At 35.5% G+C, this 24246-nt stretch overlaps 2 protein-coding genes across 6 annotated transcripts; one reads left to right on the top strand and one right to left on the bottom strand.

Annotated features, from left to right (window-relative positions):
* The first annotated feature begins 385 nt into the window (after nucleotides 1-385).
* On the top strand, nucleotides 386-18423 carry LOC110936441 (MAG2-interacting protein 2). The gene is made up of 13 exons (XM_022178832.2): nucleotides 386-613; nucleotides 1067-1256; nucleotides 1354-1402; nucleotides 1550-1723; nucleotides 1894-2095; nucleotides 2569-2792; nucleotides 6234-7173; nucleotides 8117-9054; nucleotides 9969-10051; nucleotides 11318-11677; nucleotides 12415-13558; nucleotides 14600-14865; nucleotides 15621-18423. Exons 2-13 carry the CDS (start codon nucleotides 1152-1154, stop codon nucleotides 18264-18266), a joined length of 7131 nt encoding a protein of 2376 aa, XP_022034524.1. The 5' UTR covers nucleotides 386-613; nucleotides 1067-1151; the 3' UTR covers nucleotides 18267-18423.
* Nucleotides 18424-19455: 1032 nt separating this feature from the next.
* On the bottom strand, nucleotides 19456-23971 carry LOC110936439 (vacuolar protein sorting-associated protein 26A). Of its 5 annotated transcripts, none has more exons than XM_022178830.2 (12): nucleotides 23835-23971; nucleotides 23194-23252; nucleotides 23040-23114; nucleotides 22793-22867; nucleotides 22572-22644; nucleotides 22372-22416; nucleotides 22090-22201; nucleotides 21875-21941; nucleotides 21522-21566; nucleotides 20913-20968; nucleotides 20635-20810; nucleotides 19456-19822 (listed from the first exon to the last, which is right to left on the bottom strand). In XM_022178830.2, the coding sequence occupies exons 2-12, from the start codon at nucleotides 23194-23196 to the stop codon at nucleotides 19641-19643; spliced, it is 909 nt and encodes a 302-aa protein (XP_022034522.1). In that variant the 5' UTR covers nucleotides 23197-23252; nucleotides 23835-23971; the 3' UTR covers nucleotides 19456-19640. The 5 variants fall into 5 exon arrangements, with proteins under 5 accessions (XP_022034522.1, XP_022034523.1, XP_035845063.1 ...); XM_022178831.2 differs by having other exon boundaries at nucleotides 23843-23910; XM_035989170.1 differs by having other exon boundaries at nucleotides 23787-23844.
* Nucleotides 23972-24246: the final 275 nt, after the last annotated feature.

Genomic DNA, 24246 nt, shown 5'->3' with positions numbered 1-24246 from the left:
ATGGAGATGCTCGTGGTTGGTGTGAAGGTTATCTTTAAATAATACATACATATTATATATACACACACTTTAACTAATTAATTAATTTTCTTTATTTTATTTATTATAATATATATTTTTAATGCGTTATATGATTAAATTGCCCTCATGTGTAATGCACATGTTATATTTAACTGAAAATTTTAACTTTCTTAGTGGTAAAGAACGAAAGATGTACTGAGTTTTCCAAATAAAAGACTGTGACTGTAATTATTAAAGTTAAAGATTATCCATTGCAATTCGATACAAACATAAAGGACGAAAAATGTAATTTACCCTAATATATTTCTCCTCCAGAAAATGGTAAATGGGTGAGATATAATTTTTTTTTTATATTAGTGGTTCGAGAAGTGCTTGAGCGGTTGCAGCCGAGGTAAGCCTAGCAAAGGTTAAGCAAGCAGTCGTTGGAAGCAGTCAGTTTAATGAGTTACGTTACCAGTTTATACAATTATTACTAGAGAGACGACGAATCGGTGTGCTGTTGCAACTGGAATACAATTTGGATCTTAATTGCTATCCGATTCCACACGCCACTAAACCTAGGGCTTTTCCTTCTCACACTCACAACGATCAGGTAATTTATTGTGCGATTCTAGTTCCATTTACATTCGATTCGATTCGATTAGTTGGTTGATTGATTGATTTTAGCTACTTCCATATACATTCCAATTGCAGTACAACATCATTTTAGCATATTTCTTCTTCATCATTAGCATTTATACTCAGTCGTTTCTGAATCAATACAACGTCATTGATTGATTTTAGCTAGTTGATTGATTTGTTAGTTTATTTTCCTTGCAAATCAGGCACATATATCTTAAATTAGCTCTTAAATGCATCAGTTTCTTCTCTTTCTAGGGCTATTTTGATTCTTCAATGCCTCATGTTCTTAGTACAAATGCGGTTTTGTCATTTCTTTTAGCTTAACTTGGAATTTAATCTGTGCACAAGCAAAAAAACACGGTTAAACTTGGATATGATAAATACTTTCTTTGTTTCAACGGTATCCTCTTTGTTTTCTGTGCAGTTTCTATTTGTGAGATCTCTCTGTGGTGTGATCGCACCGTATTTCGATTCCTTGTAGCAGTAGCAACTTGTTCATACCCTCAAAAATGGAAACTGAGGGGGGAAGAAGGAGTGATTCTCAGGTTCTCTACGAGACTCGCCGTCACGCTTCTAGACCTTACACCCACAATTACCCCCCTATTCACCAAGAGGTTTAGTTTTTATTTATTTGTGATCAACTCACCATCAGTTTTACTTCATTTATTTGCTTTCATTTCTCATAGTTTATGAGTTTAATTGAAATTCCAGCTAACTGAAAGCACTAAAGGAAGTTTCCTTAGACTGCTTTCAACGAAAGGTACGTGTCGATTGATCTTATATTTATTCGTTAACTGTATGTACATGTCCTTCTTACATGTAATGTGAGTTTTTCAATGTACATATGCTTATCTTCTTCACATTGGTTAATTATAGATAATTGTTATCTTCTTATTGTACCGTGAAGGTCTCAATGAGTTTAGAGAAAAATGGACTACAAACCGGCATCCTCAGAAATTAAGCAAATGGACATCAATTTTCGTCTCTCCAAGTGGTGAACATGTGGCTATAGCAGTTGGAAATGAGATAACTATCTTACAGATAGACGATAATTACCAAGAGCCTTGTGGGAAATTTACTAGTAAGATTCCTGAACATGTGTAAATGCCTTTTATATTACAGTTATGATGTGATTGTGTTATAACATAATTAACAAGTATATTCTTGAACCAACTGCGGCTGATATATGAGTTTATTTTAGCACTCGGTGTTTACAACACAAAACGGCTAATTTTTGCCATGTGATATCAGGCAACTCCCTTGTCACTTTCATGTCTGGAGTCTGGTCAGAGGAACATGACATTTTGGGAGTTTTTGACGATACCGATACCCTTTATTTTATAAGGGCAAATGGTGATGAAATTACCAGAATTACAAAGCAGCATTTAAAAATGCCTTTGCCAATTATCAGCTTTGTTATTCATGATAATAAGGATACGAAAAAGTCTTGTTTGTAAGTACTATATCTCTCTCAATTTCTCGCCTAATTATATTCACCATAGTTGTCAATAGCGGCTATAGCAACCGCTATAGCGCGCTATGTAGCGAAGCGACCAAGTGTCGCTATATGGGTCATAGCGACCAATAGCGTGAATAGCGACAGTTTTTTTTTTTTTTGATGTAAATAGCAATTAGATATAGCTATAAAATAGCTGGATTTATAGGTTTTTGTTAAATATACATGTAAAATAGCATACATACCAAGGTATTTTGATATAATATACATATAAAAATTTTCAAAATTCTTTTTCTAGTGTATCGCTATATATAAAATAGCGGTCGCTATTTGTCGCTATTCGCTGTGTAGCATATAGGTCCTTTGTCGCTATTCGCTATCAACAACTATGTATTCACCAGATGTGTTCACTAGTTCATTTGCTTTCATGCTTAATTGGTTAATTTGTTAGTGTTATTATTATTTAACAGGTGTACATTTAGCATACTTGCCTCAGATGGTTCAGTTCATGATATTGAGATTAGTCAGGACCCAAGTGCCTCTATTTCCACTATGAGTAGTTCAAATTTGGGCTCATTGTCACATAAGCAGTTCCCTCAGAATATTAGATGTTGTGGATATCATCCAGATAGCTCGTTGCTTGCTATTGTTAGTAGTGCTGTTGGCATCACATCGACCTCCACCGTCATCATTGGTAATGTTTAGCACTTATCTTGGCTAGTTTCGGTTTAATTTTTTGTACTAGTTGTAGGAGGACCAAGAACTAGTTATATCTATTTATAACTGGAAGTGTGAAGTTGTGAATCAGAAGAAAAAAGCATCCTTCAAGTGGCTGTCAACTTGCTGATTTCTTCTCAGAATAATATTTAAGCACTAGCAGGAGTAGTAGATAGATTCAGCCTATATATGTTATCAGTACCCAACAGCATAAGCTTAACCCATAGTTATTAATAGCGCTCATAGCGAGCGCTATAGCGAATAGTAGTAGTGGCAAAGTGGGTGCGTTGGGCTGGGTCATGGCCTCATGGGTTAGGATGCGTTTAATAAGAAAAGGGTTAGGATGAGTTTGGGTCGGATGGGTTTGACTGTTTGAGTCATGATGGGCTAAAAATAAATAAAAATCTAAAAAAATTAGTGAAAATAAAAAAAATTTAAAAATTATAATAGTTTAAAAAAAAAATATATTTTTTAAATCTAGCTGTAGTTATTTTCCTGTTAAGAGTTTCGTTGTTTTTATATTTTTCATGTTCAGGTTTAAATCTATTTTTCTCATTGTACAACACTCAATATCAACAACAAAATTATGAAGTTTTTTTTATTATTTTTTACTTCAGTTTATACAAAACTTCAAATTTTGCAGCTGAATGTACTGATTATCAGTAATTTACCAATGTATGCTATGTTGACTTTATCAGTTTTGCTCTTTGGAATATTATTTTGAACATATTTGACTTTATGCAGCAAAATATTAAAGAATAGTATTGAGTTTGTTGTTTTAATGTTGCAAGATGATCTGCAATGTTTAAAGAGTGTATGCAGATATGCAACATAATGTGAACATTACAATCACACTAAACTGATTCATAAGCTAATAATAACTTAATTAATTGACATAAAGGCGTATAAAGAAGTTGTAGTAAATAAAAGACATTGAACATGCGTTGTAAATTAGGGCTTGTTTTGGACTGAAACGAAGGTGGCGGGCTGATATTACGAACATGTCACTGAGAGCGGCCGGTGGTGACCACAACGGAATTGGTAAAGTCCGATTGTTTTGGACTGAAACGACGGCGGCGGACTGGCGGCGATGGTCGTGAACAGAAGCGGCGTCACAGCAGAGGTGGGTGGGTTGATGGTCGGTGTATGGTGGTTGATGGTGGTTTAGGCGTGGTCAGAATATGGTGTTGGTTGGTGGCCGGAGTTATATGGTGGAGGTGATGGTGGTTGTTGGTTGAGAGGCGGAGTTGTGGTGGTTGAAGGTTAAATGGCAGCCGGAGATAATGGAATAGAGGTTGTAGGATGGTGGTGATTTGGGTGATTTGGGCGTCGGAGGTAAGAAATTTAAGAATGGGGGAACTTGATTTGGGTGATTTAGGATTACCCAGACAAACCCATCCTGACCCATGAAAAATTAGATGGATATTTTAAAACCCATCCCAACTTATTTCCTGACTCATTGTGACTTATTTCTTTTTCAAAAGGGCCCAAAATGACATGTATGGGTTTTTATTGCTAGGCCTAGCGAATAGCGTAGATTAGCACTCATGTGTCACTATTTGATTTTGGCGCATCCATAGTGGGCAAATAACGGGATTTTAGTTTTTTTTTTTTTTTTTTTTGCTTTAATGTAAATAGCGGGATTTTATAGGCATAAAATAGCAGGATTTTTGTTTTTTTTTGTTAAACATACATATAAAACAGCGTATAAAACAACTTATTTGGATATAATAATATATAAAATATTTCTAAAATTTTCTCCTAGTGTGTCGCTAAACATAAAATAGCGCCCGCTATTTCATCGTTATCACTAGGGGTGTGCATGGGTCGGTTTTGGCTTAAACCCATAACCATAACATAACCGAGGTGTTGGTTAATGGATAACCATAACCATAACCGATTGGATATGGCGGTTTTGGAGGTTATAACAGGTCGGCTATGGGCAGTTAACCGTGAGTTTGGATCTACCTAAAAATAACTCAAAAAAAAAAAATAATTTTAGATTGTTTGGGTCTAAAAGTTTTGGCTTGAAACTTTTTACCATGTAATAAATTGTTATTACACATTTTTATATATTAGTATATTAAATAGCATTGAAAATACTTATAATCTATAAAACTGATACCGATTTTTTATCGTATATCTAAACAAAACGATATGATATAATCCAAAAAATCAAACAAACATTCAACCAAAAAACATCAAATATCGAAGCAATGGTTAAAAGTCCAACATCCGACAAAGATTTTACTAAATGGCGGTTTGGTTCGGTTTGGTTATGGCGGGTATGGATTGGAAACATTGATAACCATACCCGACCCACTACTTTCGGTTTTCAGAAAAACAATTAACCGACCCACCAGTTTCTGATTTGGTTCGGTTTTATCGGTTATGTGTCTGTTAATTTGGTTTTTTGCACACCCATAGCTGTCACTACGTAGCGTATAGGTAGCTTGTCGCTATCGTCCACTAGTCGCTATCAATAACTATGGCTTAACCTTATAAATCACAGTAACAAATCTTCTATGCAGTCAATAGCGTGCTATAGCGCTTAGCGGACATACGATCTCATAGCGGTTCAAATAGTGGTCCCTTATAGCGGTTCCGCTATTAGCGGTGCTAAAGGCCGCTATTTTGAAACCCATAGCGGTTTTTTTATTTCAGCCCAAAAGCCCACATTAATCAACTTTTTGTTTGAAATAAACCCAAAAGTAAAAGCCCAAACCCAAAATTAAACCTAAATCAAGGCCTAAAGTCTTCATTCTCTAGATGCTAGTTCTTCGTCGTTCAACAAAATTAAACCTAAATCTAGAAATCGCTGGACTTCCACTTCTTAAATCCTAAATTGCCGGTTCCTAAATACTAATATTTTGCATGATATTACTATGAATTTTGATATTAATATTAATATTAATATTTTTCAAATATACATGTACATATATATAAATACATTAATTATGCATGATATAAAAATTACCGGTATACTACCGATATGCCAGCGCTATAACCAATATATCATATAGCGGACCTTGACCGCTCTTTGATTTTGGACCGCTATAACTGCATAGCAAATCTTAGTGAATCTTGAAAGCATATTTGTAATACAGAAATTTCTCCAACGACATATGCAAATGAATAGTAGTGCTACGATAACTGTGAAATTGTGCATATACTTTCAATGCGAATACCCACATTTTTAGTACAAAAGATGGGTAAGAAAAAGGAAACTGATAAATACCACTAATGGAGTTAGATTTTCTATTGTTTTCTATTATATAGATCTAATTGTCACCCTCAACTTGGATAGTATATGCTCCAAGCTATTCTAACAATAACATTGAACCATGATATTCATGTTGTATTTTTTTAACCATAAAGCCAGATTGCTAAATTGTTTATATCTTTTCCACCCTTCCAGGACTTTACACCATTTCTCTTTGGAAATGGTGTCAACAATCAGGCTTACAACAAGTAGCTTCTGCTGAGTTTGAAGGTCTCTACTCTAAAACAAAAGGTTATACAGGTCAAATATCATCCCCAAAGGTTCAGTTTTCACCACAAAAACAATTTGTTGCTACATTGGATTTAAGAGGATGCCTGATATTCTATAAGCTAAATAAAGAAGATTCACTTTCAGAAGTTTATTTCAAAGAAAAAAGTGAATTAAACGATATAACAGATTTCACATGGTGGATGGATCATATTGTTGTCGTTGCTAACAGAAGTGGCAAAATTATTATGTTCGACATCAATACTGGTGTTAAGGTTTTAGAAAATGATTATCGGTACTCTTTGCCTGTTATCGAGCGAGTGCCAACATCACCCGGATGCATATTTATTCTTGAAAGTAAATCATCCGAAAAGAATTTTGAATCGTCAGATTTCGTTCTTTACGAGGCAGTTACAGTTGAAAAATATAAGCAATTTGACAGTGGTAAACTGCAATGGAGCTTGATGTCATTTTCAAAAAGATCTGTTCAGGAACTTTACGATATTTTAGTTACCAATCAGCAGTTTGAGGATGCGGTTAAATTAGCTGATCATCACGGGTTGGATAAAGACGAAGTGTTGAAAGCGCAGTGGCTGCATTCGGTACAGGGAATACGTGAAATTAATATGTTCTTTTCACTCATTAAAGATCGAGATTTTGTACTTTCGGAGTGTGTAAATAGAGTTGGGCCAACAGAAGATGCTGTTAGGGCTTTGCTTGCTTATGGCCTCAGATTAACAAACATTTATCTGTTTTCGGAGGTTGAAGATGAAAAGGGTAGCCCAAATTGGGATTTCCGTTTGGCGAGACTTAAGATGTTACAATTTAAAGACAGGCTGGAGACATTTCTTGGAATAAACATGGGCAGGTAATGAGTCTATTCATAATTGCTTCTTAATTATACATAGTGCATAATCTCATATATTGAACTATATTTGCGACTTTCGTCCAAAGGTTTGTTTTTCCGCATCTGGATCCAAAAGGTTTGAAATCTTGCCATTCTCATCTAGCTCGTTAACCCCTGACCGAATCCGTTAGACCGAATCGCCCTTTAACTTAAAAAAAGACTGAAATACCGCTGACTTAACAGAGAAAAATGGATGGAGTTAACGAGCCGGATGAAAATGGCAAGATTTCAAACCTTTTGGATCCAGATGCGGAAAAACAAACCTTTGAACGAAAGTCGCAAAACTGGCCAAACGTCAGGACGAAAATGGCATTTTACCCTTTCCTTCAATATAATCTTATTTTCCTTCAACTTGAGCTATGCACTTGAAGACAAAAATGTCTACCTTTCACTCAGACCTCGAATAACCGTAACATATCATAATCTTAGATTACACAAGGTATTGTCGTATTGGTGTTCTCTACATACGGATCCTATCGTAACTATGTATGAACCCACAAGTCATTATATAACATCCTTGCATTTTAATTGATCAAAATGCCATAATGTTTTCATACACTTTTGGTTATATGCACTTAAACTTAAGGACAATTTCTGAACGTGCTAACCAGATTATTTATTGTTAATATTTACAAAAACCTTAAGACTTTCAACCCATAAATTTAAAATACATATATATATTCAAAATGTATAAAAATCCCCTTGAAAGCATATGGTAGTTATCATTAAATGTTATGTCATGTAGTAAAATACATTTTTACTTAAATAAACAAGTTTTAAATTTTTTAGAACAATGCTTATTTATTTATTTATTTATTTATTTATTCAAATGGACACTATGGATATGTTTCAATAATCGTACCAGTTTTTACTTACTAGAACACGTTGACTTAGCTTCTTTCAGGTTTTCTGCACAGGATTACAGCAAATTTCGCTCATTGCCCATTAAAAAAGCTGCTACTGCACTTGCAGAAAGCGGGAAGATCGGAGCTTTAAATCTTCTTTTCAAACGTCATCCTTATTCAATATCTCCTTGCATGCTCGACGTTTTAGCAGCTATTCCCGAAACAGTCTCTGTTCAGACGTACGCACAGCTGCTTCCCGGACGCTTCCCTCATCAAGTTACTTCTCTAAGAGAAGAAGACTGGGTCGAACACGAAAGAACGGTGAATTACATTAATACCCTCCCTGAAAATCACGAAAGCGCCATTCAGATCAGAACCGAACCGATTGTGAAGCAGTTAACGGGATACAAATGGCCGTCAACTAACGAACTATGTATCTGGTACAAACATAGAGCTATAGAAATGGACACCTTAAGTGGACAGCTGGACAACAGTTTATCGTTGGTTGATTTTGCTTGCCGAAAGGGTTTCGAAGAATTGAAAGAGTTCCACACGCTTATATCTTATTTGCACCAGCTTATTTACTCTGATGATGATGATCATGATATGAATTTTAGCATGAGTTTAGCCACATGGGAACAGTTGTCTGATTATGAAAAGTTCAAGATGATGCTTAACGGGTTCAATGAGGAAAATGTTATAAAAAGACTAAGAGATAGAGCACTACCGTTTATGCACAAGAAATTTGTGGATGAAGCGGTGGATGATACTGTCGAGTCGTTTTTAGTTAGATGGATGAAAGAAATTGCTATGGAGAATAAAATTGAGGTCTGTTTGGTAGTTATAGAAGAGGGATGCAAGGAGTTTTTGGGAAACGTGTTTTTCAGAAATGAGTCTGAAGCAGTAGACTGTGCCGTTCAGTGTTTGTATTTATGTACTGCTACTGATAAGTGGAGTACCATGGCCTCGATATTGTTTAAACTTCCACATTTGCAGGGTAAGCATTTTCATACGCGTTGAACTGATATTTTTTTTTTGTTTCTGGATTTTTTCCTTAGGGGCGATTTCATATATGCCCCTACAATATACCCATGCAAAATTATAAATATCATGTACCCTTACAAAGTAGTTGAAATATCATATATTTCCATGCAAAATTATAAATATCATATATGCCCTTACAAAGTAGTTTAAATATCATACATTCCCAAATCATTAAAAACAATTTAATAAATGACAATTTTACCCTTATTTTTCTATAACTTTGAAATCTCATATATGACCTTTAACTTCAAATACTATATTTACTCTTTTCTAGCATAATTTATTTAGCTTAAATATTATATGTGGGTAAAAATGAAAATGGGTAAAAATAAATTTAAGCTAAAAATGTGTTATATAAAAATATGAAGTTAAAAGATGAGCATATATGAAAACTTCGAAGTTAAAAAAAATAAGGGTAAAGTGATCATTTATTAGATTGCTTTTAATAAATTGGGTATATTTGATATTTTAACTACTTTCTAAGGGCGTATATGATATTTTTAGTTTTAGTTGGGTTTATATGAAATTTTTAAAGTTTGTAAAGGTATATATGATATTAATCCTTTTTCTTATGTCTCATCTAGAGTTGGCAAAATGACAAAAGTGCCCCTGAATCTTCTCAAAAGAATACGGGAACATATTTAAGTAGATTTATTGTTTTTTTTTTTTTTCATTTTACAACTCTAGAAGTGAAAACTTTTGAAGTACTTACAGTCGTTATAGATATGTTTCTTTTCATAGTACTCAGTTATGAAATTTTCCCAAATAGGCACCGTTTAAGCTGAATGATTGTTCATGTGGAACACACTCATAGGTTCTCGTTTGGTCACAAAATAGGAACTAATTAACAGTATAACATTTATGCAGGTTATGAAGTAGAGGGTCTCAAAAAGCAACTGAAACTTGCAGAAGGGCATGTTGAGGCTGGAAGGCTTTTGACTTTGTACCAGGTATGCATTTGTACTCTTTGCTGACTGTCGGTTTTCAGGTTAGATAGATCATAGTTGTTTTTTGTACTCTATTAATGATGGCCTGACATGTGGCACCTGCTAATGTTTTCGGTCATATTTTTGTCCATGCCGATACTTTGATATATCTCGAGTATGTCGTTCTAACTTTGACACTTTAGTCAGCTGTCATCAGCTTGTTGGTTTACTTTAGTGTTCTCATGCAGTTAAAAAACTGACATTTGTAGTCAGCTGTCTGTTTTCTTATTTACTTGTGATTGTTATATGTAGTAAGGGGACTCTTTTCTTGTTTATATGTGGAGTAAAGTACACGAATGGTCCCTGTGGTTTATCAAAATATTGGATTTGGTCCCCAGCTTTCCAAAAGTGCATAGATGATCCTTGTGGTTTGCACTTTGTAACGCATTCAGCCCAAGCTTTTTCCAAAAGTACTCGGATGGTCCCTGTGGTTTGCACTTTTTAACGCATTTAGTCCCTAACTTGGACATGCTAAAACTTTTAGATTTGTTGGTTGGGGACTAAATGCATTACAAAGTGCAAACCACATGGACCATCTGTGTACTTCAATTAGGGACCAAATCCAAAATTTTGGTAAATCACAAGGACCATCTGTTACTTTACTCTTATTTGTGATTATTGATGTGTACTTTCTCATTCCTTGAAAAATGGAGAACATCCTTTCTTAAAACTTAAGTGCAAATTCAAGTGTTCAACATTTCCTTTTTAGAAAGTTATGTTGAAATACAATCATTTTGTATTTTGAGTTAAATGCCATTTTAGTTCCTGTGGTTTGGGCCATTTTGCCAGTTTAGTCCAAAGGTTTCATTTTTAACCTGTGGGTCCAAAAAGGTTTCACAGTTGCCATTTTAGTCCACTTGGTTAACTTCATCCATTTTTTCTGTTAACGAGAAGGCCAATTCGGTCATTTTGTATTTAATTCTGTTAACTAAAAGGGCAATTTAGCCATATAAAATGACCGAGTTGGCCTTCTCGTTAATAGAAAAAATGGATGAAGTTAACCCAGTGGACTAAAATGGCAACTGTGAAACCTTTTTGGACCCACAGGTTAAAAATGAAACCTTTGGACTAAACTGGCAAAATGGCCCAAACCACAGGGACTAAAATGGCATTTAACTCTTATATTTTTATACAAGTTAATAGTTTTGATTTGGCTCCACAAGGCTCATTAATTTGACGATTTATATAAGACATTATATTTGATTTATGAGGTTACTTTTATACATCTAGGTTCCAAAGCCGATTGCTTTCTTCCTGGAGGCACAATCAGATAGCAAGAGTGTGAAACAAATTCTCCGTCTTGTACTGTCAAAGTTTATTCGCCGCCAACCTGGCAGAACAGATGCTGACTGGGCAAATATGTGGCGAGATTTCCAGTCCCTGCAAGAAAAGGCGTTTCCATTTGTCGATTTAGAATACATGTTGATTGAATTCTGCAGGGGATTATTAAAAGCTGGGAGATTCTCACTTGCTAGAAACTATCTAAAAGGCTCTGGTTCTGTGGTGTTGCCGACAGAAAAGGCTGAAAATATCATCATTCTGGCAGCACGAGAGTATTTTTTCTCGGCTTCTAGTCTTTCTTGCTCAGAAGTAAGTAACACTTTTACATTGTTTTTGTTATTGTTATTGTCTGTAGATAGGCCTGTAAATGAACCGAACGTTCATGAACTGCTTGTGAACCTGTTCGGCAGGAAGTTCGTTTATTAAATAAACGATCAAACATGAACAATTTTCTTTTTGTTCATTTGACTAAACGAACAAACATGAACACACCTTTTGTTAGTTCATTTATGTTCGTTTGTTTACATTCGTTTATGTTTGTTTAAATTTTAATAAATACATAAGTAGTTATATTTATATAAATATTAACATACAAACGGTCTTTTTAACTTCTTATACAATATAACTATTAGTAATTGAGTTTTCCTATGAAATTTATCGTAATTAGTCACTAATTTATATAAAAAAACTACTTTATACTCGTTTGTGATCATTTATGATTGGTCAATTATGTTCGTTTCTTTTTGTTCAATTATGTTTGTTTGTGTTGCTTTATGTTTGTTAAACTATTTCGGTTACGTTTGTTTGTTTATGATCTTTATGTTCGTCAACTGTTCATTTAGGTTTTCAATGAACGAACATAAACGAACACGAACATGCCCATTTTCTTAATGAACAAACACGAACAAAAAAATGAGTTCAATTATATGTTCGTGTTAGTTAAAGTTAAATGAACAAACACAAACATGCCTCTATTCGTTTTACAGGCCTATCTGTACATAAACGGGTCAACTTAAATTAACCGCAATTTTTGAAACTTGTGCCAGATCTGGAAGGCAAAGGAATGTCTGAACATCCTTCCGAGCAGTAGAAATGTGATGAAAGAGTTAGATATGATCGATGCCCTTACGGTTAAACTTCCACGATTAGGTGTATGCATTCTTCCAATGCAATTTCGGCAAATCAAAGACCCAATGGAAATCATCAGATTAGCAATCACCACACAAAGCGGGGCCTACATTAACGTTGACGAGATTATCGAAATAGCCAAACTTCTCGGACTCAACTCTCAAGATGAAATCTCATCCGTCCAAGAAGCTATCGCTAGAGAAGCAGCTGTTGCTGGAGATCTTCAACTTGCTTTCGATCTTTGTCTTATTATGGCAAGAAAGGGTCACGGGCCCGTTTGGGATTTGTGTACCGCACTTGCACGGGGCCCAGCCCTTGAAAACATGGATATTAGTTCTCGAAAACAACTTCTAGGGTTTGCTTTGAGCCATTGTGATAAGGAGTCAATCGGTGAACTTTTACACGCATGGAAAGATCTCGATATGCAAAGCCAGTGTGAAAAATTGGCAATGTTGACCGGAAAGCATGTTCCGGAATTATCCATACGTGATACGGTTGACCTTATAGATTCATCAGGGCAGGTCAACAAAAACCTTTACGAAGAACAAAAACAGATGCTTTCTGATATAGCTAACTTGCTATCTGTAACAGACACTTCTGACTTTGACTCTTTTTTGAAAGAAAACAGTAAACTTTTGACTTTTGTGGCTTTACACCTTCCGTGGTTGCTTGAACTTAGTCACGAATCGGAAAACGGTAACAAGTTACTTGGTACACAAGCAATGGCGACGGTTTTGTCTTGGTTTGCAAGAAATGATTTTTCTCCTAAAGACAATCTGATTGCTTCTTTAGCAAAAACAATTATGGTGCCACCTGTCACAGAAGAGGAAGACGTTTTAGGGTGCTCGTTTTTATTAAATCTTAATGATGCCGTTTATGGTGTGCAAACAATTGAAGAACAGGTGAGATCAAGAGAAGACTATAATGAAATATGTAGCATGATGAATATCGGGATGATTTATAGTATGTTGCACAACTCTAGTGGTGAGTGTGCGGGCCCAGCTCAGCGTAGAGAATTGTTGCGTAGAAAGTTCCAAGAGAAATACACTTCACTAAGTTCAGGTAATTCGTTATATATTGCGATGAGTAACTGGTTAAATGGGTGATGTTTAGCACCTGCCCACTGAAACACTTTCCTGTTTAACTTTTAAAATTGCTTATAGATAGTATGATTACAAAAACTGTATTGTTAAGATGTTAATAACGTAACTTAGAATAAATCGGTTGAGGTTGTATGAATCAAAATTGCGTTTAGGGAAACTTTTGACCCGTTATCGTTTTAGCTTCTTTTTTTTTTTTTTTTGACATTTAACAAGTGTATGAATTTTTGGTCAGGTTGACTTGCTTACTTTTAAAAGAAATCTGATTTTTTTGGTGACTAAATAGTCTGTCAAATATGATTACAAGTCTTGTGTTATCTCTATCATAATATTATAATTTAGATAAAATAGTTTAGAGTAACGTACGGTCCCTGTGGTTTACCAAAGTTTTGGATTTGGTCTCTAGTTTTCCAAAAGTACATGGATGGTCCCTGTGGTTTGCACTTTGTAACACATTTAGTCCCCAGCCGACAAATCTAAAGGTTTTAGCAGGTCCAAGTTAGAGACTAAATGTTACAATATGCAAACCACATGGATCATCCATGTGACATTTCGGCAAAGTTGGGGACTAAATGCGTTACAAAGTGCAAACCACTGGGACTATCGGTGTACTTTTGAAAACTAGGGATCAATTCCAAAACTTTGGTAAACCACAACCATGCGTGTACTTTACTCAAAAGTTTAATATGCATTAAAATTACACTTTGGGTGATCTATAAACTATATGATCCCTTCCATTTTAGCCAACTTCTTCAATTTTATATATATGACAGATTAGAGATGAAACATAACTCAAATTGATCCATTAATAAGTAAATGGGCCAAAATTGCTACATTTACACGACATTACCCATTTGACCCATTAGAGATAAATTATAACCCAAGTCAACCCATTTACTCGTTAGTGGATAGAAATCACTGTCTTAAATTGAAAGCAAGTGAATCTACATATTACTCATTTATAGATTATGATTTCTGTTTCTTACATATCTGTTTATAACAGATGAACGCAACAAAATTGACCAAGCCCAGTCATCATTTTGGAGAGAATGGAAGTTGAAATTAGAGGAACAAAAACGTGTCGCTGATCATACAAGAGCAATTGAGCAAATTATTCCTGGTACTGAGACAACACGCTTTTTATCTGGGGATATCGACTATATGGAGAGTGTAATATTCGACTTCATTGACTCGGTCAAAACAGAGAAAAAGAAAATCTTAAAAGATGTGTTGAATTTAGCTTCAGACTATGGCTTAGATCAAACAAAGGTACCCAAATGTCTATGCTATATATCAAATAGTAGAGGTGGCAAAACGGTTGAATCAGGAAGGTTGGTATGGGTTGGGGCAATGGTTAACACGGAAAATGTGTTGTATAAAAAATATTTGTGTGCAGATATGATTACAAAAGGCATATGTGTTTACATAAAGTGGTTATTTGAGTAAATGCATTAAAAAATACTCCGCGACTTTAGACGCCTTCAACATTTTACCTTTTAAGGTATAGAGTAAAGTACACGGATGGTCCCTGTGGTTAACCAAAATTTTGGATTTAGTCCCTAACCTTTTCAAAAGTACACGGATGGTCCCTTTGTTTTGCACTTTGTGACGCATCTTGTCTCCAATTTTTGCCAAAAGTACATGGATGGTCCCTGAGGTATGCACTTTGTAACGCATTAAGTCACTAAACGTTGGGGACTAAATGCGTTACAAAGTGCAAACCACAGGGACCGTCCGCGTACTTTTAGCAGAAGTTGGGGACTAGATACGTTACCCATTAGGGGTAATAAGACTTCAATATAATAATTTAATTATTTGAATAAGCTGATTTATAAGTTTATTTGCATTAGATTACAATATACACTTCGCAACTTTATCTTTTATCTACGTTTTTTTTTATTCACACGACCTAATAAATTAAAATAAAATGAGTAGAAATTGCCACCTCTATCTAACACTTGTAATGCAAAATGTCTGAATATATATTTTTTAAATGTTTTCGTTCTCGTATCATTCACTTTCAGGTACTCCTGAAATTCCTCTGTTCAACCCTTCTTTCCAAGATCTGGACCGTTGATGATATCAAATCCGAAATCACACAATTTGAAAGCAAAATACTCGATTCTGCAAAAGATGTTTTCAAAACAATCTCCTTATCAGTGTACCCCGAAGTTAGCGGGTGTGATAAACAACGCCTTGCTTACATATACAACCTCCTCTCCATTTGTTTTTCAAAAGTTGAAGACAAAAACGAACTTTTAACCAGCATTGACCCGAACCCCTCACATTTGACCATTGATGAGCTGGATAGTTTTTACAAGATCATGGAGCAAGAATGTCATAAACTTTCACTCATCGAGAATCTAAACTTCAAAAGCATCGCCGGTTTATTCGGTCCAAATTTGGCATGTGTTACAGACGAAGTGTACTCTCACGTAAACGAAACAAGCGTCGAACCACTTGCGGAAATGATGAAATCTGTAACTGGAATATATAAAGGACGGATCCCAGACGGTCTTGTACCATGGCAATACGTGTACGGATATTACGTATCGAGTTCGTTAACAGCTTTAGAAAATTACGCGAAATCAGATATTCATTTTCAAGATCCGGAAACTCTTCGGCTATTCATTAACGAACTCGAGAGTACATACAATCGTTGCAAAAAGTATATCAAACTTATTGCTTATCCCGGTGCTTCTGTAGTCGGGATTATGAAGAAGTTTTTTAAAATCACTCCATCGATGAATGGTGATTTCGGTAATTTGGATTCAAAGTGGAAGGATGATTTGGTTATGCTCGTAAATTTCTGGCTCGAATTGATTGACGATTTACAGAAATTCGTATCGACTGATGATCTGGATGGAGGATTCTCCCCGCGGTGTGTGATGATCTGTCTTGAAGCGTTTGTTGACTTGGTCAAAGACGGAAAGATTTCCGTTAGTGAAGGATGGGCTTCTATTTTCGCGTATATAGATTCCGGTCTCGTGGGTGACGTTTACACCGAAATTCTCAATTTCTGTAGATCGATGGTTTTTTCTGGGTGTCGTTTTAACGCAATATCATATGTTTATCATGCGTCGATTTCACGTTTTTCTCCAGACACAAATTTGTCACCTGAGATTCAAACGCGTTACGAACATATCACGGATCTGCCCCGTCTTTATATAAGAATCTTGGAACCTGTATTGAAGGATTTAGCCCATGGGTCCCGTGAACACCGGTATATATATCGTGTTTTAACGAGTTTGAGTGAATTAGACGGTGATTTGGAGGAATTAAAGAATGTTAGAAGGGCAGTTTGGGATCGATTGGCCCGTTTTTCCGATGACTTGGAAATCCCGAGTCATGTTCGTGTTCATATGCTGGAACTTATGCAATTTATAACGTCATTGACCACAAATTTGACTTCCTTTTCTCCTGAGCTTCGGGTCAATGTTGACCCGTGGGCCGGGTGGGATAATTTGGGATCTTTAAATTCAAACCGTGAAACCGTACATGATAATGAAGAGGCACCTAAAAGTTTCACACATACTTTGGTTGCGTTAAAATCGTCACAACTACTATCAACCATCTCCCCAGACCTCGAGATATCTCCAAATGACCTTTCTACCCTTGATTCCGCAGTTTCTTGTTTTGTAAAGATATCTGACAACATTGTTTCACGATCCCATATCGATGTTTTGATAGCCTTGTTAGGAGAGTGGGAAGGGCTTTTTGGTAATTTAGGCGTCAAAGATGAGGTAAAAAACTCAGAACAAACGCCGCAAACGCTTCACGATGCTGAGAATGATTGGGGCAATGATGATTGGGATGAAGGATGGGAAAACTTTCAAGAAGATGAACCGGGAGAAAAAGAAACAGCAAATGACGATAATACCCTTTCGGTTCATTCTTTACATGAGTGTTGGGCAATAATTTTCAAGAAACTAGCATCATCATCTGAATTCAGTGACATTATGAAAATTATCGATCGATCCAGCTTAAAAGGAAACGGGGTTTTGTTGACCGAGGAGTCTACTCGACGTTTGACCCAATCGTTACTCGAGGTAGATTGTTTTACAGCTCTAAAAATCGCGGGTTTACTTCCTTATGAGAAAATACATATAGAGTGTTTGGATTTTGTGGAGGAAAAGTTAAAGCAAGGAAACATACCGGGCCCGGTTTTAACCGATCACGGATTGTTTATTACTTTATTATCATCGGGCCTGATATCAACCATCGTTACGAAACCTCCATATGGAACCACTTTTTCATATGTAAGTTATATAGTCGGGTGTTACTCGCGTAACAGTCAAGAAGCATATTTGTCAAGACCGGAAGATAAAAGTGGGGACCACGAGAAGGACGCCTGGTCTGTTTTCAAAACGATTCTATTACCGTGTTATATATGCGAGCTTGTAAAGGCGGATCAAGTGATGTTAGCAGGATTAGTTGTTACAAAATTGATGCACACTAGCGTTTCTCTTGGTTTGATCAATGTAGCCGAAGCTAGTCTTAGGAAGTACTTAGAAAATCAGCTCGAAGTTATACGAGGCGGTGGTTATAAGTTTGAGGAGATGTCGTTTTGTGAACCGCTTGTGAATACAGTTGTTAGGTTGAGTGGTGGGGTGGAGAATTCGATCAACTCGGTTCTAGTGCTATTGTCGCCTAATGATGTTAAAAGGTAGTATGATTTGAGTTAGATATTATCCTTTTGCTGTGTAGAAAAAGATGAGATTTGTTTGGACTTTGGGGGATTCATATACAATACATGTTACTGTTCTAGTTATTTTTTCTTTGCTAATACATGTTATGGTGTGAAGAGATGGCATTTTTTGTAACAAATACAGGAGCACTAATCCATCTCGTACTTACTACTTAGTATATGTATATTTATACACACTCTTACACTTGAGATCTATACGTATACTGAATTGAATGTCGGTGGTTCCCGAGGATACAGTCTTGTGACCGCTTCTAACGGGTTTTTCTGTGGTGTCTGCAACCGATATCCAAGTTGGAAAAAGATCCAACATGTTCTTCAAGATCACTTTAAACCAGAAGTCTCCATTGTGCTACTACAGAGCTTTAGTACCCGTTATGTGGATTTTTGTAACATTCGACCTTGTCCGAGTAAATGACTCATGTTGTTTACATGGTTTCTGGGGTAGTTGTCCCTTCGCTCTAGAGGGGCCGATGATGTTGCTCGACTTCATGCTCAAGTCCATTAGGTGTGTAAATGAGCCATGCCAAGCTCATCTAAGCTTTTACCTCGGCTTGTGAGAAAGGTTTCAAGTTAAGTCTAGCTTGATTTATATATTTATTAACAAAAATTAGAAAACATGATATGTATTATTTATTTAGTTGTATATATAAAGTATTAATCATTATGTAAATATATATATAGGGTGAGGTTCTAGAGTGAACACTAGTGTATTTGCAAACTGAGTGAACAAATCCTGACCATTGATCTACACACGTGTATGGCCAGGATCTCATCATCAAATCGTAAAATACACTAGTGTATTTCAGCATTAAATCCTAGCCATTGATCTACACACGTGTATGGCCAGGAATAGTTCACTCAGTTCGCAAGCTACACTAGTGTTCACTCTTGAACATAATCCTATATATATATATATATATATAATGTAAAAAACTAAAATGATATAAATAATAGGCTCGTATAAGTTTGCACGCCTACTTGAGTCATGGTCAAGCTTGTTCAAGCTTTTTAGTGAGCCGGTCTCAAATAGCTCACTAGAGGGTTACGTTGTTTACACTCGTATCCATGAGCATGAATATGAACAGTCCCAACAAACTTTGTAAATATTATGTTGTTATGACCAACATTCTTAACAACCCAACAAAACAAAATTAGTAAAAAAAGTCCATAAACAATCCTTTGGCTTGGATGGATCTGACTTCAAGACATCAATGTTTAACATAAAAGTGTTGAAAGCAAAAACATTAAACAAACACACCCCATTTACCTGCAATTATGTTACATAACTTTGCTGGCCTATATAATTCGAAACATATTCAGGACCTAAACCCTAAACTCAGGAAGAAGTTTCAGCCGTTCGATAAATAGTGATCTCCTGCTGCTTAAAGTACCTGCGATCTTCTTCATCCACAAGTACCAGGTTCAAATAATACTTGACACTAAATTTGTTGTTGATATTGTGATGCGTTGGCGTCAGTTCGTACGGGCTCAAGAATAGCCTGATCGGTATAGATTCACCTACAACACCGTTACACCAATTTTAAACTCAAATCATCGAGAAGTCGCACTAATGTTAGAACAAACATTTTTTGGTCAACACAGGCCCAGTTGACCTGCAAACAACTTGTCGTTTTTTCAAAAATAAAATAATATAAATTATGTGCTAATTTGTCAAATACAGTTGCAAATGTCAAAGTAGCAAAATCATACGTTTTTTTTACATACTTGGGTTTTATTGCTTTAATTACCAAAATGGGTCTTTTAAAAACGTGTAATTACCAAATCGGACAACAGCCAAAAACTATTACTTATTTGATAAAATTTTCTGTGAGTATAACTATAAGAACTGTATTCTTACCGAGAGAATTCAAATTTTAAAACAAAACGATTCAGAAGGTCATGCATTTTAATGAAATTTTGGATGGCTACCACCCAATCGACTCGCTTCCTTTTGAGTAAAGTACACAGATGGTCCCTGTGGTTTTATGAAAATTTTGGATTTGGTCTAGCTTTTCAAAAGTACACGGATGGTCCATGTGGTTTGCACTTTGTAACGCATTTAGTCCTCAACCAACAAATCTAGAAGTTTCACAAGGTCCAAGTTAGGGACTAAACGCATTACAAAATGCAAACCACAGGGACCATGCAAGTACTTTTGGAAAAAGTTGGGGACTAAATGCGTTACAAAGTGGAAACCACAGGGACCATCCGTGTACTTGACTCCTTCCATTTTAGTCAAATCGTTTTGTTTAACACGTTATATATAAAACATAATCCAAATCGGCCCATTTTCAAGTAGGTGGGTCTAAATTGTCTGCTTTAAAGCATACCTCTCACAGGAGCACCATCCATCAACTCGAATTTTGCTAGGGTTTCTGTTTCAACATGAGTGTTGGCCCCAGAACCAGTGGATTCCCGTCGCCTAATCTCAAGATCCATATTCTTTAACTTGATTCTAACAAGAAGAAAATATATCTTCCCGATTATTACATCTTTCAAATGATACCTGAATATTATTAATCAGTGCCATCATTAGTGATTAGGTTTATTTATATGTTTACTACAGGAAGAATACAAATGTTTAATTTTGATAGCTTTTTTGACTTACTTGCTTTTGTTATACTCGAACTCAATATGAAGGCAATCTTCTATTCCAACTTCCATCTGTCAGGTTTATATGTGAATCTCCATTTTTGTAAAAAAAAAAATAATAATAAAACAGAAATAACTAGCGTATAAATATGATTACATATAGTATATTATTACAATGTAATAATATAAATTTCGGGACAAAGCAATTTAGAATGTTTTATGTATTAAAACACTTCTTGTGACTTTCGGCCCTTACTACCCATTTGATCCATTTGACCCGTTTGAAATTTAAGATAACCTAGATTAACTTATTCATAATAAATGGTCTGAAATCGCCACCTCTAGGCAGTTTTTTTTTTTTTTTTTTTTAAAAGCAAGTGATGCAACAATTATGAATAAATTTCTGAATAGATCAACTTAAGATGATGCATGTATCAAAAATACGCTTTGGGTGACTTTCGGCATGCACAACCTAGTTGACCCGTCCAACTCCTTTTTGAGTTTAAACATAACCCAAAGCAACCATTCGACTCATTCATAGTAATTCGTAAAATGAGCATCTATAGAGTCGTATCCCCTGATAAATAGGTTGAAAAATATCGAAATACCATGGCAGATCACTGACCTTAATGCTGTTGTTGATCGATGGAGGTGGGCTATAGTTGCGAACCTACAAAAAGAAAACGCATGATAATATACTAGAATGAAAAGAAGTTTGTAAATGATTATCGCTATTAAAATGCTTGATGGTTTCACTTGCTTCATAGCTAGATAGGCCCATAACAATTTTTAGACATGGAAAACAAAGAATGTATTGCAATTTGCAAAAAAGTACCATTTTTACATTTTGTTTTCTCGATTTCCGGGACGTATAGGAAATCATCATCAAAAGTGCTTTAACTTTTACCAGCATAACAGAATCACAACTGTTAATATTTAAAAATGTACATAAAAACCTGATTGTTAATGCATTCTCACCACAAAATCTTGGTATTGTGTTATGCTGCCAGCATAGCCCCGACTGATTGTTACCTTCAGAACATACCTGACAGGGGATATTGCAGGAAATTTAATAAATATTTAAAAAAATAAAATTTATTAATCAGCTACATAACAAAGATGCCTCTATGGAGTGAAAAAAAAAACATTTGATAATATAAAGGATATAGTGTACAGTAGAACAAAACAGTTACCTAAGTCGCACATTCACGCCATTGTATGTCTCATATGGCATTTCAACTGTAGAAAATTCAAAAGGAAATGTTTTCCTTTCATATATTTCACCAGGAACATCCAGTTCACGAACTACATAACAAAATGGTCCAAGAGTAAATATCATAGAAAATAACATAAAAATAGCCATAAGTAAATTACCAATACTGTTAGTTCCAGTACTAAACAACACAAAAAGTTGCCATTTAATCACAAACATGTACTATTACAAATGAAGTTAACTTCAAGTCAGACAAACTTACCAAGAGACGTGAAGTCATAAAAGTTGCCTCTGTCAAAATATATTTCTGCAAATGGAAATAAGATGTAAATATATCATCGGTCATATGGAAAATGTTAGAAAAACTGCTCTTACAAACAGTTATAAAGTTCATAAGAAATATGAGATAAACAAGAAAAATATAAATGCTCCACTTTTTATAACTGTAAGTAGAAAACTCACCGATCTGTCCAAGGAGCTCTACCTTAATACCATTATGCTCAACTTTCTTCCCTTGCACTGGCTCTATAGAAATCTGAAAAGGATGATACATAAGTAAATGTGACATTTTACAATCACTAGCCTATGCATGGATAACAAAATTTGTAATGTAACACAACCAGCGGTAATATCACTAGAGTTAAGAAGTCAAATTTCAAGGAAAAAAGAGCATTAAATAATACCTTTCCAGCAATGGTTTCTTGGCTCTGGAAAAGGGGAACCATTGACATTTGACCATTTTCCTTCTTCAACGGAACCTAATAAAGAAAAGTAGTAAAGAAACATCATTATACAACCACACAGTGCTCAATAAGATACATAAATCTATCAACATTTAACTTAAAACATAATGATCAAACAGAAGAACCAACACGTATGACAATTTAAGATTTGTACACAGATCATCTGTGTAGAATAACAAACGCATACCTGCTTGCGAGTTTTTCCATCATTAAGCGTGATCGAGATGTTACAAGACGGCTTGAAAGCCCCTAATATATAATTCTGATCAACATAAAAATAAGTCACATTCAATCGAAACAGCAAATTCACTACTGCAGATAGCCTTTAGGTAAGATCTTACCATTCCAAAGCCGATCGATTCACTATCTCAAACTCTTCTCTTGAACACGATCCTAAAACCTAATTAAAATCAAAATACATCATAAAAAATTCCAGATGCCAGTAGAATAGATAAAAAATACAAGATCATTAACTACCGCGGATTAACACATTACATGCCAGTAGAATAAATCGAAAACCTAACCGATAATATTACACAATTACCGTTCAAAAACCTAAACCTAAAATTCCAGAGTGTATGATAACAAATTCCAGTTGCAAATCGAGAAACAGTAGATCATTAACTATTCGATTAACACATTACATGCCGGGAGAATAGATCGAAAACCTAACCGATTAGACTACATAATTACCGTTCGAAAACCTAAACCTAAAATTCCAGAGTGTATGATAACAAATTCCAGTTGCAAATCGAGAAACAGTAGATCATTAACTATTCGATTAACACATTACATGCCGGGAGAATAGATCAAAAACCTAACCGATTAGACTACATAATTTCCGTTCGAAAACCTAAAGCTAAAGCTAAATTGATTAGTTTACGATTGTATCTAGTGGAAGGAAATGCAGTTGAGATGAATTATGTAAGTATACAGAGAGACAGAGAGACAGCTAAGGAAGGAAGAGAGAAAAGAAGATCACCGGAATACCCAGGAATTGATGATAGTAAGAAACAGAATTGACCGATGGATGTGGTCACACTCGCAGTGGTGCCTGCCTGCCTGCCTGCCTTGTTATCATTTACAACATTGGACCCACCGGAGGCCCAATCATGATTTGTGCATCAATTTCATTAGTTTTTCTTAGTAGTGGCAAAATGGCCAGGTTGGGTGACGGGTCGAAATGATCTTGGGTCGGAACAGGTCAATTCAGAAAGCGGGTTGTTTTGGTTCGGGTTGGAACGGGTTCGGGTAAGAACGGGTTTGGGTCAGGATGGGTTCGGGTCAGGACGGGTGAACGTGCGTGTTAGGATCGATTCCGATGCACTTGAATGCTCCGTTGATTGTGTAGATCTCGTATTTTGTGTGGAATCCAAGTACGAGAGTGGATCATA

Source organism: Helianthus annuus, chromosome 4, assembly GCF_002127325.2.
Source record: "Helianthus annuus cultivar XRQ/B chromosome 4, HanXRQr2.0-SUNRISE, whole genome shotgun sequence".
Classification (NCBI taxonomy): Eukaryota; Viridiplantae; Streptophyta; class Magnoliopsida; order Asterales; family Asteraceae; genus Helianthus; species Helianthus annuus.
Note: the sequence above shows the minus strand (reverse complement) of the source record. Positions and strands in the feature narration are given on the sequence as shown.

Bases quoted from the DNA above. Each gene is read 5' to 3' on its own strand.
- LOC110936439 (XM_022178830.2), bottom strand. The intron at 22,645-22,792 runs GTATTATTTAAT...CATCCTTTTCAG, and splicing joins AAGAAACCATTGCTGGAAAG to ATTTCTATAGAGCCAGTGCA. The intron at 19,823-20,634 runs GTATGCTTTAAA...ACGGTGTTGTAG, and splicing joins GGATGGTGCTCCTGTGAGAG to GTGAATCTATACCGATCAGG.
- LOC110936441 (XM_022178832.2), top strand. From the start codon at position 1,152: ATGGAAACTGAGGGGGGAAGAAGGAGTGATTCTCAGGTTCTCTACGAG. The intron at 7,174-8,116 runs GTAATGAGTCTA...AGCTTCTTTCAG, and splicing joins CTTGGAATAAACATGGGCAG to GTTTTCTGCACAGGATTACA. The intron at 14,866-15,620 runs GTACCCAAATGT...ATTCACTTTCAG, and splicing joins ATGGCTTAGATCAAACAAAG to GTACTCCTGAAATTCCTCTG.